Source organism: Leopardus geoffroyi, chromosome B4 (assembly GCF_018350155.1).
Source record: "Leopardus geoffroyi isolate Oge1 chromosome B4, O.geoffroyi_Oge1_pat1.0, whole genome shotgun sequence".
NCBI classification, from domain to species: Eukaryota; Metazoa; Chordata; class Mammalia; order Carnivora; family Felidae; genus Leopardus; species Leopardus geoffroyi.
In genome coordinates, this window is record NC_059341.1 from 34,875,906 (window position 1) to 34,887,256 (window position 11,351).

General features: G+C 52.8%; 1 protein-coding gene across 1 annotated transcript; it reads left to right on the forward strand.

Annotated features, from left to right (window-relative positions):
* The first annotated feature begins 593 nt into the window (after window positions 1-593).
* On the forward strand, window positions 594-7,873 carry TMEM121B (transmembrane protein 121B). The gene has a single exon (XM_045464050.1). The coding sequence runs from the start codon at window positions 3,261-3,263 to the stop codon at window positions 5,037-5,039; it is 1,779 nt and encodes a 592-aa protein (XP_045320006.1). The 5' UTR covers window positions 594-3,260; the 3' UTR covers window positions 5,040-7,873.
* The last annotated feature ends 3,478 nt before the right edge of the window (window positions 7,874-11,351 follow it).

Genomic DNA, 11,351 nt, shown 5'->3' on the forward strand with positions numbered 1-11,351 from the left:
TGTGTGACTTGGAGTAAGTTGTTTTACCTCTCTGTCTCTCAGTTTCCAGGTTTGGTATGTAAGATATCTAGCATAGATTCTCAGGGCTTATGAGGTCCTTGGCATCTGTATCTTCCCTTTGCTACATCCTTGTAGGATATTTGCTCTCACTTTATATATGAGGAAGTCTTTTTGTCTTCCTTCTTCTTGTCATGTCTTTGTCAAGCCCTTTCCAGGCTGAAGCAAAGGCTGTGTGTGTGTGTGTGTGTGTGTACACAGAAGATTAGAAAAAACCCAGTGCAAAGAGGAGATCCTTCCAATACCTAGGCCACCAACTTATTCTTTCATGTACTCGGATTTCTTATCCTTATTATATGTGGTCTTTTATTCAGGGCCTCAGATCTGAAAAAATTGGGCTAAAAGATCTTGTACAGAAAGTTAATCTAATCTGGGGCACCTGGGTGGCTGAGTTGTTATGTGTCAGACTCTTGATTTCAGCCCACAATTTGTGGGATCAAGCCCCGCATTGGGGTCTGCACTGACAGTGTGGAGACTGCTTGGGATTCTCTCTCTCTCTCTCTCTCTCTCTCTCTCACTCTCTGCCCCTCCCCTGTGTCCTCTCTGTCTCTCAAAAATAAATAAACTTAAAAAAAACCGAAACAAGAAAGTTAGTCTGATTGACAGTATATTTCCCAGAAATACAAAGGATAACTTCAAAGGGCTGTTACAATTCAAGTGGCTGGGGAGGGAACCTGTACTGGAGGCACCTGTGGGAGGAGGGGCTGGGCCTGCCAGGTGAGAGCAGGAGGGGAGTACCGTGAGTGGTGAGTGGGTCAGGGTAGCCGGCAGGTGTGGGGAGTGGGAGCAGATCTCTGAGTGTTCCCTCAGGAGCCCAGTTCTTTGCCTTCATCAGCTGCTTTTGTTCCTTCACCTTCTCTTCATTAACTTGAGCAGAAGGCTTGGGTCAGCTTTCAGGTTAGTTGTTGGCTGGTGTTTTCCCTGGGGGAGAGCTGGGAGATTGGCTATAATCACTCCTATTAGCACTTGGCCGCTCCCCAGTCTGCTTCTTAACCTGGACTGTCTCAATCCTGATGCCTGCTGGGTCTGCCGTGATGCTCACACCTGAGTGCAGGCTGCATCCGCTGTTTCTTCCCCACCCTGCCCCATGTGGAGGGGCCTTGGCACCAGCTGCCATAGTGGAATCTCTCACACTGAAGTCTGTGAAGACCAGCTCCAAGAACCACTGTCCTAATGAGAGTGGCTTTGCTCCCTGGCACTTCCCAAAGTGCAAAGCTGTGGGGGACAGAATTCTGGATGTGGCCTCAGGAATCCAGCCCAGAAAACCATCACTAGTGGCCTGTACCATGAGTAAATGTTCCTTGGGACGTTAAGACAAGAGCTAAGAGGAATTAGGATACACCAGCTGCCTTTAACTGAGTACATACTCTGTGCCAGGCACTAGGCTAAAACCTTTGAATTCATGACCTCTCTTAATATAACAGCCTGTTAAGGTAGATATTGGTCCCTTTTTACAGTTGGATAACATGAGGCTCAGAGAGGGGAAATAACCAAGCTAAGTGGCAGAGCTGAGGCCACCGACCCCAGAGCTCACGTTCTGTCTGGCATGATGATTGGACATAGAACTTTTGAAAGGCTGTGTGTGACAGAGGCAGATGGAAAAGTGAAGGCTGTGGTTCTAAATCCTACATTTACCATGGCTTAGTTGTACAGACTGGAGAAAACAAGTTTGGCTCAAACTGACCCTTATTCAAGAGGCAGATTTAGGGGCAAGGCCTGGGCTTTACTGTTTCCTCCTCCCTGGCTCTGCAGGGTGTCATCTAGGAAGGGAGCCCCAGTGGCAATGAAATCAAGGCAGGGAACTTGGAGCCTGAAGTATGTGGGGAAGGAGGAAGGGGCCAACAAGCTTCCTGCCTTGCCGGGATGTTTGCATTAAACATGAGCCTCGGATTTTTTTTGAGCCCCAAATGCTCCAGTCATTTCTTCTCCCCTAAATCTGTAAAGCCAGAGCTCTACCTGCTGCCTTTCTGAGTTGCTGGTGGATATCTAGCCCCAGTCATGGAATAAATCCTAGGGGCTGAGTCAGAAAGAGCTCTGAACTGGTAGCTGCAGGCCCACTGTGCCCTCTGTCCACAGTGGCTGGTTGTTAACATTCCCCATCACTGTCTTTGAGCTTTTGTTTTTTATCAAGGTACCCATACCTCTAAAGATGCCTTTATTTTACTCTCTGCTATGTACATCTTTATTAGTTGCTATTACCACTTTAAAGACCTCTGAGAATACCAAAAGCCCCACTTGGCTGGGGCCACATAAGTAATTCCTTTACCTACCCTCTCTCCCCCAGCAGTTATATTCGAAGAACTGATCCATTCACTGGAAATTGGAACCTCTCTGAGGGTCTATCACTGAACTCAGTGCGGGGGCACATGAATATGTAGAAATACATGACTGGGCTGGTCCTTTTAAATTGTATAGCCTGACGCCTTCATTAGTTTTTAAGTGCCTGAAGGAGAGGCAGGATGCCCCAGCCAGCGGGCACTGGACAGAGCCAAGGGGCCAGAGCTGCCTTTCTGCCTGCAGAAGTGTGCTGACCAGGAGGAGAGGCCTGAACCTGTCGTCTGTGTCTGGTGCTCAGGTGCATGGTCTGCACTGAGACCAAGGCCATCCAGTTGCTAACGCTTCAGCAGTTCAGCTAGTGGGATCTCTGAACGACTTTCCTAGGAATCCTATGCTCGGGTTAGTCCTCCCAGCGCCACCACCGACCCCCCCTCCCCGCCCCTTCCCGATTCTCAGCCCCTCCCTCCTCCCCTCCTCTCTTCCTCTAGGCCCACCACAGCGCTCCCCACCCCAACTCTTGTGTCTCAGCAACCCCTTCCCCCTTTTCTTCCTGCTGATCCAGCGAGCCAGGCTTTCTCCTTCTCTGGTCTCTCCTCCTCCTCTCCCCCTTGAATCCAGTCCTGGTTTCCCCGCCACCAGCCTCCCTTTTCTCTCCGGCTGGGCTCGCTCCCCGCCCCCGCCCCCGCCGCGCCCGTCGTCACCGCGGAGGGTTCAGCTCCTCGCCTTCCCCGCTCCCAGCCACCCGGGGCTTGGCTCGCCCAGTCCGGTGGCTCCAGTCCGGATCTCGCTGCAGCCCGACCCGGGTACGAGTCCCAGCCGCTCCGGAGGAGGCGGCGGCTGGCCCCGGCTCCCCTCGGCCGCCTAGCCAGCCCAGGGTTGGCGGGGAGGGAGCAGCTGGGCAGCCCCCCGGAGCCCCTTGGAGGACAATGCACCCAGCGCTCGGCAACCCCCGCTCGGTCTCGTCCTCGTCCGGCTCCTTCCCGCCGCCCCCCGCCGCCGCCCGGCTGCAGCCCCTTTTCCTCCGGGGGGGTTCCTCCCGCGACCGGAGAGGCTCGGGCGACAGCAGCACCAGCACCAGCACCAGCCGGGGGGGAGGCGGCGGCAGACGCGGCGGGGGCGGCGGCGGCGGCGGCGGCTCCCGCTCCCCCAGCAGCAGCACCGGCGCCGAGCGAGAGGACGACGACGAGAGCATCAGCATCAGCAAGCCGCTGGTGCCAGCCACCGCCGCCGGGCTCCCGGGACCCCCGGCTCAGGGGGGCGCCCCAGCCGCCGACCCCGCGCCCGCCGCCTTCTCCTCCTCGGCCGCCACCTCCTCCTCCACCTCCACGCCCACCTCCTCCTGCAGCATGACAGCCGCGGACTTTGGCGGGGGCGCGGCGGCCGGGGCCGTCGGGGGCCCCGGGGGCCGCTCGGCTGGGGGCGCGGGCGGCACCGGGACAGGCAGCGGCACCTCCTGCTGCTCGTGTTGCTGCTGCTGCGGTCGCCCGACCCGGTCGGGCCGTAGGAGTCGACGCCGCGGTTGCGCCCCCAGCCCGGGGTGCCGCTGGGGCTACCAGGCGCTGTCCGTGGTGCTGCTGCTGGCGCAGGGCGGTCTGCTGGACCTGTACCTCATCGCCGTCACCGACCTGTACTGGTGCTCCTGGATCGCCACTGACCTGGTGGTGGTGGTGGGCTGGGCCATTTTCTTCGCCAAGAACAGCCGGGGCCGTCGGGGCGGCATGGCGAGCGGCGCGCACAACCACCACCAGCACCACCACCACGCCGCGCCGCCCCTGCACCTGCCCGCCTCCTCAGCAGCCTCCGCCGGGGCTGCGGCAGGGGCCAAGGCGCGCAGCGGCCGCGGGGGCGCCGGTGGCCCGGGGGGCGGCCCGGGGGCTGTCGGGTCAGCGGGCGAGTTCGCCTTTGCCTACCTGGCCTGGCTCATCTACTCCATCGCCTTCACGCCCAAGGTGGTGCTCATCCTGGGTACGTCCATCCTGGACCTCATAGAGCTGCGCGCGCCCTTTGGCACCACGGGCTTCCGCATCACCATGGCGCTGTCCGTGCCCTTGCTCTACAGCCTGGTGCGGGCCATCAGCGAGGCTGGCGCCCCCCCTGGCTCGGCGGGACCCCTACTCTTGCAGCCCCAGCAGCACCGAGCCGCTGGCTGCTTCCTGGGCACGTGTCTGGACCTGCTCGACAGCTTCACCTTGGTGGAGCTGATGCTGGAAGGCCGCGTGCCGCTACCCGCGCACTTGCGCTACCTGCTCATCGCCGTCTACTTCCTCACCCTCTCCTCGCCGGTGCTCTGGCTTTACGAGCTCAACGCCGCAGCGGCAGCTTCGTCCTGGGGCCAGGCTTCAGGGCCGGGCAGCTGTAGCCGCCTTCTGCGACTGCTGGGTGGCTGCCTGGTGGACGTGCCCTTGTTGGCGCTACGCTGCCTCCTGGTGGTGAGCTACCAGCAGCCCCTCTCCATCTTCATGCTCAAGAACCTCTTCTTCCTAGGCTGCCGAGGCCTGGAAGCCCTAGAGGGCTGTTGGGACCGGGGGAGTCGGGCCTCCCCCAGTCGGGGGAGAGGGGGCTATGGCGCTCCGCCCTCTGCCCCACCGCCGCTGCCACCACCACCACCACCTCAGGGAGTCTCTCAGCTAGGCCACTGCATCTCGGAGAATGAGGGAGGAGCCCATGGCTATGTCAATACCCTGGCAGTGGCCTCCCAGAATTGAGGAGGGATAAAGGAGAGGGGCTTACTTTGGGCTTGAGAGACCCCAGCCCCTTATCCTCTGACCTTCTCTCACCCAGATTTGATCAGGCTCCATTTGGAAAAGGTAACTGTCAATAGGGCTAAGGGCCAGTGTGTCCTTCTGCACCCTGTGAGTCAAGACTGCTTGGAGGGAGACCAGCCGCTAATGATGAAGGAGGAAGGTCCACTTACTCAATTCTCCCTCTCCATATCCTACTCTAATCTAGCCTCCAGGGGGCTGGATACCTCTGCTTCTTGCTTTTCCCACTGCCATCCTAATTCCTGTCCATTGTGGGGGAGCATGGAGTAAAGGGGGTGCCCAGGCAGGGGGTGCTGGGCCTTAAGCCTTCCCTCTTGCTTGGAAGTGCCAGCTTCTTATAGGCTGTGGTTAGTGGTCACTGTCCCATGCCTTGAAACTGACCCGGAATCCACTGTTCCCCTGATGTGTCTATTGGATTTTTTCCCCCCAGATAGTAGATGCAAAGTCTGTGTTTGTCTCTGTGTGTATAGTGTTGTTTTCTTGTGTCCACACTGTGACCCCTTGCAATCAGTAGATCTGGGAGGCCCTGCCCTCCCCACCATACATATGACCACTCTCCTCATTGCTACCTGAATTTGTGGCCCTGAATTCCCAGAAAGAGCTGGGCTCCTGGGAGTTGCCCAGTTGCTCTCCTCCGAGGGAGAAGCTCACCCAAGACCTTCCTCAATTCTACTCCTCTCTTCTCAGCTTGGGGAGGAGAGGGTCCCTACTCTAAGGACCAAACCACACCCTTTCTTGGGTGAGTGAGCATTTCTACCTCCGTGCTTTCAACTTTTGTAGCATCATGTGCTGATGCTGCTTGCAAAAAATAAAGGCAAAATACTCAGAAGTTGCATTCAACATGGCCACTGGATCCAGCTGGGGTTTGGTGCCAGTCTTATTACAGGGTCTGTGGAGTATCAGCCATTGGCTTGCCCTCCCTGTCTCCTTCCCTTTGCACCTGGAACTCTTATCCTTCCCGAGGTGTGTTGCTGACTGGGTCAGATCTTGGCTCAGAACAAAAGCTTTGGTGGGGTTCCTGGATAGATGTGAAGTTGGGGCTCCGATCGGCTCAAGGAAATCCAATTCCCCATCTGTCCTTCCTCTAGGAAGCCTGGTGTGTATCAGAAAATGTGATGATGACCTTCGTCCTCGGCTCTGGTTAAGAGAATTTCTACGGAGAAGGCAGGCTGCATAGAGAGGCTGGGCAAATCTTACCTCTGCCCTGCCTTCCTCCCTAGTATTCTCGCTGAGGTTGATGACGAGTGACACCCAGGGGTTGCCCACTTATACTCTCTACGTGGGACCTCACTCTTGGAATCTTTGAGGCAGGATAAGTGTTTTTAGGGGAGGTAAGAGTGCAGGAGGGCAGCTGGCAGCAAGGCCAGGAAATACTCATTTTCTTCCACCCCAAAATAAGATGGGGTGGTGCTATAAGAATTTTTGTTTTCCCCTCCCCAACTTCTTATGCTTGAGAAGTCTTGTGTGGTTTAATGAACCCTGGACAAAAGACTAGAAGTCACGGACTGTAGTTTTGACTCTGTCACTCACTAGCTTTGAGTGACATGTCACTTGCTTTCTGAGCCTCAGTTTTTCACTTGGGGCCCTTCTGTCTCAACTTCTTGGAAGTTTGTTGACAGAAGACATCTGTCCATGTAGACAGAGACAGAGAGGCTGATGGCTTGAGCAGAGTTCTGAGCCTCCCCTACTGTCACAGTGGGGGACGATGGAGGAAAAATGTTTACACTCAATGTATTATCTGTGTTCCCAGCCCCTCACCCTACCAGGTCCAATATTAGCTAGTTGGATTTTACAACGAATCTTTTTTTTTCTGCCTTCTCCCCCTCCCCCCTCTTACCCCAATCCTCTCCCTTTAAATTCCCTGTGCTTGAAGTTCTGGGCCCAGACCCTGGATGGGCCCCCATGGCTGCTCCCTGGGTCCCCATATCCTCTCTCCAGCTTTGCTCTCTCTGCTACCTAATCTCAGTGACTGTGAAAGGGCTCTGTGTCTGGCCCCTGCCCCACCCCTCTCTCCTGTTTGGATGGTGGTCTCCCGCTGAATGACTGTAAAATCTGAGTGCTGTTGAGTTTTCTGTGGGAGTCTGTGATAGGTTCCAATGAGCTACCACTTCCCGAGATATGACAAGAGATTTATGGCACCTGGGCCAATTCTGGCAGAGGCCAGGCCTGCTCAGGCTCTGTCTGCTGCCTCCCCCCCCCCCTCCCCCCCGGACATTCTCTTTCAAACATCTGGTGCAAGCACTTTGTGCTCAGGGGTCAACCCCTTCCTTCTGGTGTTTCTTTCTTGAGTCCTTTTACCTTCTTTCCTTGCCCCACGCTCAACAAGAAAAAACCCCTGAAGTTTCATTTTTCTTGCTTTCTAGGGGCATCTTTAGTGAGGGGTCAAACTGGAGATGTTTCCCGTGGGTCTAAATAAAGATAAGGTGCACTGTCTCCTGAGGCTTGTGCTGGCAGTACAGTTCACAGAAAAGTACTCTGGGTTCAGAATTCAGACTGCCTCTAACATTTGTGCAAGTAAGGCATGCTCTTGATCTGAGCCTCTGACTCCGTATCTGTTTTTAAAGGGGGTTGGACCAGACCCTCTGTAAAGGCTGTTCTGCTATAATGTGCCCTGGTTCTGGTTCTATGTGTCTTTGTGGAGGAGAGCTGGCTGGTAGTTAGAGCCTGGAAGAAGGGAAGCGGCAGCTCACTAGCATTTATCACGTTTTTTCCCCCTTTCTCTTTTTAAAAATAAAACCAGCCTCTGTTCTGAAAATAAAAAAAAAAAAAAAAAAAAAAAAAAGCCTTGAGACTTGTGACAAGCTTCCTGTGTGGTTTGTTTAAGATCTTTCCTGTCCTGGTTTCCTTACTAAATTCTTAAATGTCACTGTGACATTTGTCATCATTTTATAGGCTTATGTTAACATCGTGGGTACACCTTGGCTATTTCCTTCTGGGCGGTTGGCATGCTATTCAGAGAGGCAGTGTGGTTTTGGCCTTGACCTGGGGGGTGTCTAGCCAGGCTTTCTGTAGGCAGAGCTAACTCAGGTGGGCGCTTGGCCTGAGAGAGATTTCCCCAGCCATTTGGGGCTTTCACTCCCATTTCTTTCTAAGAATAACTTGCCAAAAGAAAGATTGAGAAACTTATGTTTAAGTACTCTGTCCTCCTCTATTACTCTTCCCTCAGCCAAAGGCATGAATTATGTATGAATGAGAAGAATAAGGCCTTTAAAAAACAAACAAACAAACACAAAGGGGACTGTGAAGTCTAAGACAGAACATTGAGTCTGCACAAAAATAATAGATTTTTTTCCAGCATAGATATAGCCACTCTGTGTTGTTGCCCTATGATGCTTCTGGCCATTCCAAAGGCTACACAGTGGTTGGACCCAGAGGGTGAAAGAGGCAAAATCAGAGCATGGGAACGGCCTGGCCCTCGGCTTGCTCTCTGTTCTACTAGCTGAGGCTGTGGGCACTTACCTCACCTCACAGAAGGTTTTCATCAACAGGAGCAATATTATCTCACAAAGCTGTGGTAATAATTAAATGAGGTGGCATATGCAAAAATGGTCCTTTTCCTCAAGATATTTATAATCATAAATGGGGGACAAAATTTACATATAAAATAACGACAAAAACATAAGATCATGTTTTCATTTGTTCCTAAATCTAGATGTAAAATAAGATGATTAATTTGACTAAGCATGTTATAAATATTTACACATTTCTCATAGTTAGGCAAGCTAGCTCTTACCCATTTGGTCAACTGGAACATATATGAAAACATCTTTGTGAAAATGAGAAATGGCATATGAATGGACAGTATATTCAGAGTGGGCAGGGCTGAGGTCTCACTCAGGCCTTGCCTGAGGGGTTGAGTCTGACCCTGAAGTTCCGGCCCTCTGGAAGAACCTGGGAACATGCCCTGTGTTCGCCTGAGTCAGGCCCTTGCACAGCAGCCCATTTCATCCTCACAGCCATCTCCAAGGGAGCCTTATCTCTATTTTCCTGAGGCCCAGAAAGATAAAGTAGCTTGCTGAATACCACACTAGAGTCAGGAAGGGAATCCAGATCAGGGGCCCCTGGGTGGCTCAGTCAGTTAAGCATCTGACTTCAGCTCAGGTCATGATCTCTCGGTTTGTGGGTTCGAGCCCTGCATCAGGCTCTGGGCTGACTGCTCAGACCCTGGAGCCTGCTTCACATTCTGTGTGTCTCTCTCTTGCCCCTCCCCTGCTTGTGCTCTCTCTCTCTCAAATAAACATTAAAAAAAAAAAAAAAAAAAAAGAGAAGGGAATCCAAATTTGAACCCAGGTCTGTCTGCTTTCCAGATATTCACTACCCCAGGCAGCCTACAGACTTAGCTGTCAATTAAGTTCAACTTTCCCTTATTAAAGCTTCAGAATGGTCTGGCTAAAAAGCAGGGGCTGGTTTTCATATTCTGTGTGAGTCCCAAGAGAGAGGCATTGAGCAAAAGTCTACTAGTGGGACACCCATGTCAGGGTGCAGGCAAAAGTAGGGGGCCAGCCACCTGTGCCTCATTCCTTTCTGCTCTCTCTCCTCTTCTCAGGTCACTATTGTATCTATCTTCTTCCTCTCTAATCAGAAAGGAAGAATCCAGTAAACAGCCTAAGGGACTACTCTTCCGAGGAAAGGAATCTAGGAACTGGGGTGTCGGGAGTGGGGGCATGTTGAACAAGAACTCTTGGTATTCTTCAAGTCACGAGAGAGGGGACTCCATGTTCCTCTAACAGACAAGGCTGGCTCACCTGTCTTAACCAACCTAAATGGACAGGATGTGAATGTGGACTGAGTGCCAAGATCTGGGGGAGGCAGCAGGGCATGGAGAGCTAGAGGGGAGACCAAAAGCAAGAAGATGGACCTTGAAGCCATTTAGGAGTGATGTGGGAGGCCATGAGTGGGCACCCCAACTCCGCAGCCTGTACCCACGGGCTGGGGGCAGTTGCTTTATTTTATATTCTCTCATAATAAAGAATATTGGATATTACTTTTGTAATCTGAAAAAGCAAACACTATAGTGAGAAAGCCATAGCAACAGAAGAGAAGCTAGATAAACAGTGAGGTTCCTAAACTGCTCTGACCCAAATCAGGTCAGAGTGCACCTTGCTAAGAGGCGATGAGACCTAAGGGAGCCTCTGGACTCCTCACAAGAGCAGCAATGGGTAGGGGTAGCAACACCTGGATGGTGTGATGGCTACCATGTACTGAGTACTACCATGTACTGATTTCTCCTGTGTACTAAGTACTACCACATACTGAGTACTACCGTGTACTGAGTACTATCATGTACTACTGAGTGCTCCTGTGTGCAGGACACACCCAAGTGATTCACATGCACGTTCCAGCCACTCCTCACAAGACCTCTATGAGGTAGGAGCCCCTGCTGCACATCCTGCAGCCTGAGACCTAAGGAGGATCACTTGGTAAGCCACATGGCTGGCAAGCAGCAGAGCCAGGGTTCCAGACTTGGGTTAACCTTGGGCTAACCAGCCCTTGGGTTGCCTCTTTTTAAAGAACCTCTCAGGCGCCTGGATGGCTCAGTGAGTTAAGCATCTGATTTGTGCTCAGGTCGTGATCTTATGGTTCAGGAGTTCGAGTCCTGCATCGGGTGAGCACGAGCCCTGCTTCAGGTGAGCCCTGCTTCTCTCTCTCTCTGCCCCTCACTCACTTGCGCCACCCCCCCCCCAAAAAAAATTCTCTCTCCCTCTCTCTGCCCTTCCCCTGGTCTCCGAAAATAACTTAAAAAAAAAAAAAATCTCTTTCCAGATCCCTGGCTTGAGACCCACAGCTGGAGCTGGAATACCAGCTCTGCTTTAATCTAAGCTCACGCATACTTGGGCCCTTACTTTCTTGCACAGCCTGAAGCAGCCTGTGTCTTGTGGCCCTTAACTGACAGGTCTTTTCAGGAAACGCTGGGGCAGAATGGCACCTGGCACTGCCCTTGTGTATTTGGGACGGGAGCGCACCAACTGCAAAGCTAAAGGACACAGGATTAAAACTTTCCACTGCATTGTAAGTACATCTTCCTCTCCCTTATGCCTTATTTAATATTCAAAGATAAGCAGAAAATCAGTAAAATCCATCATAGCCTGCCATGCAGAGATCCCAGCTCAAACTGCTGAATGGATGTTTAAGTGACTAACAACTCCCTGAAAGCCTGGACACCTCTGAGGTCCTTCCTAAGCAGAAAAGAAAAACTGGTTTTGGAAGCTGAGTTGGAAAGCACTGTATTGAACAATGTCTACATCACCATTTAAT

What these genes read in the sequence shown, in the direction of transcription:
- TMEM121B (XM_045464050.1), top strand. Translation starts at nt 3,261, where the DNA reads ATGCACCCAGCGCTCGGCAACCCCCGCTCGGTCTCGTCCTCGTCCGGC.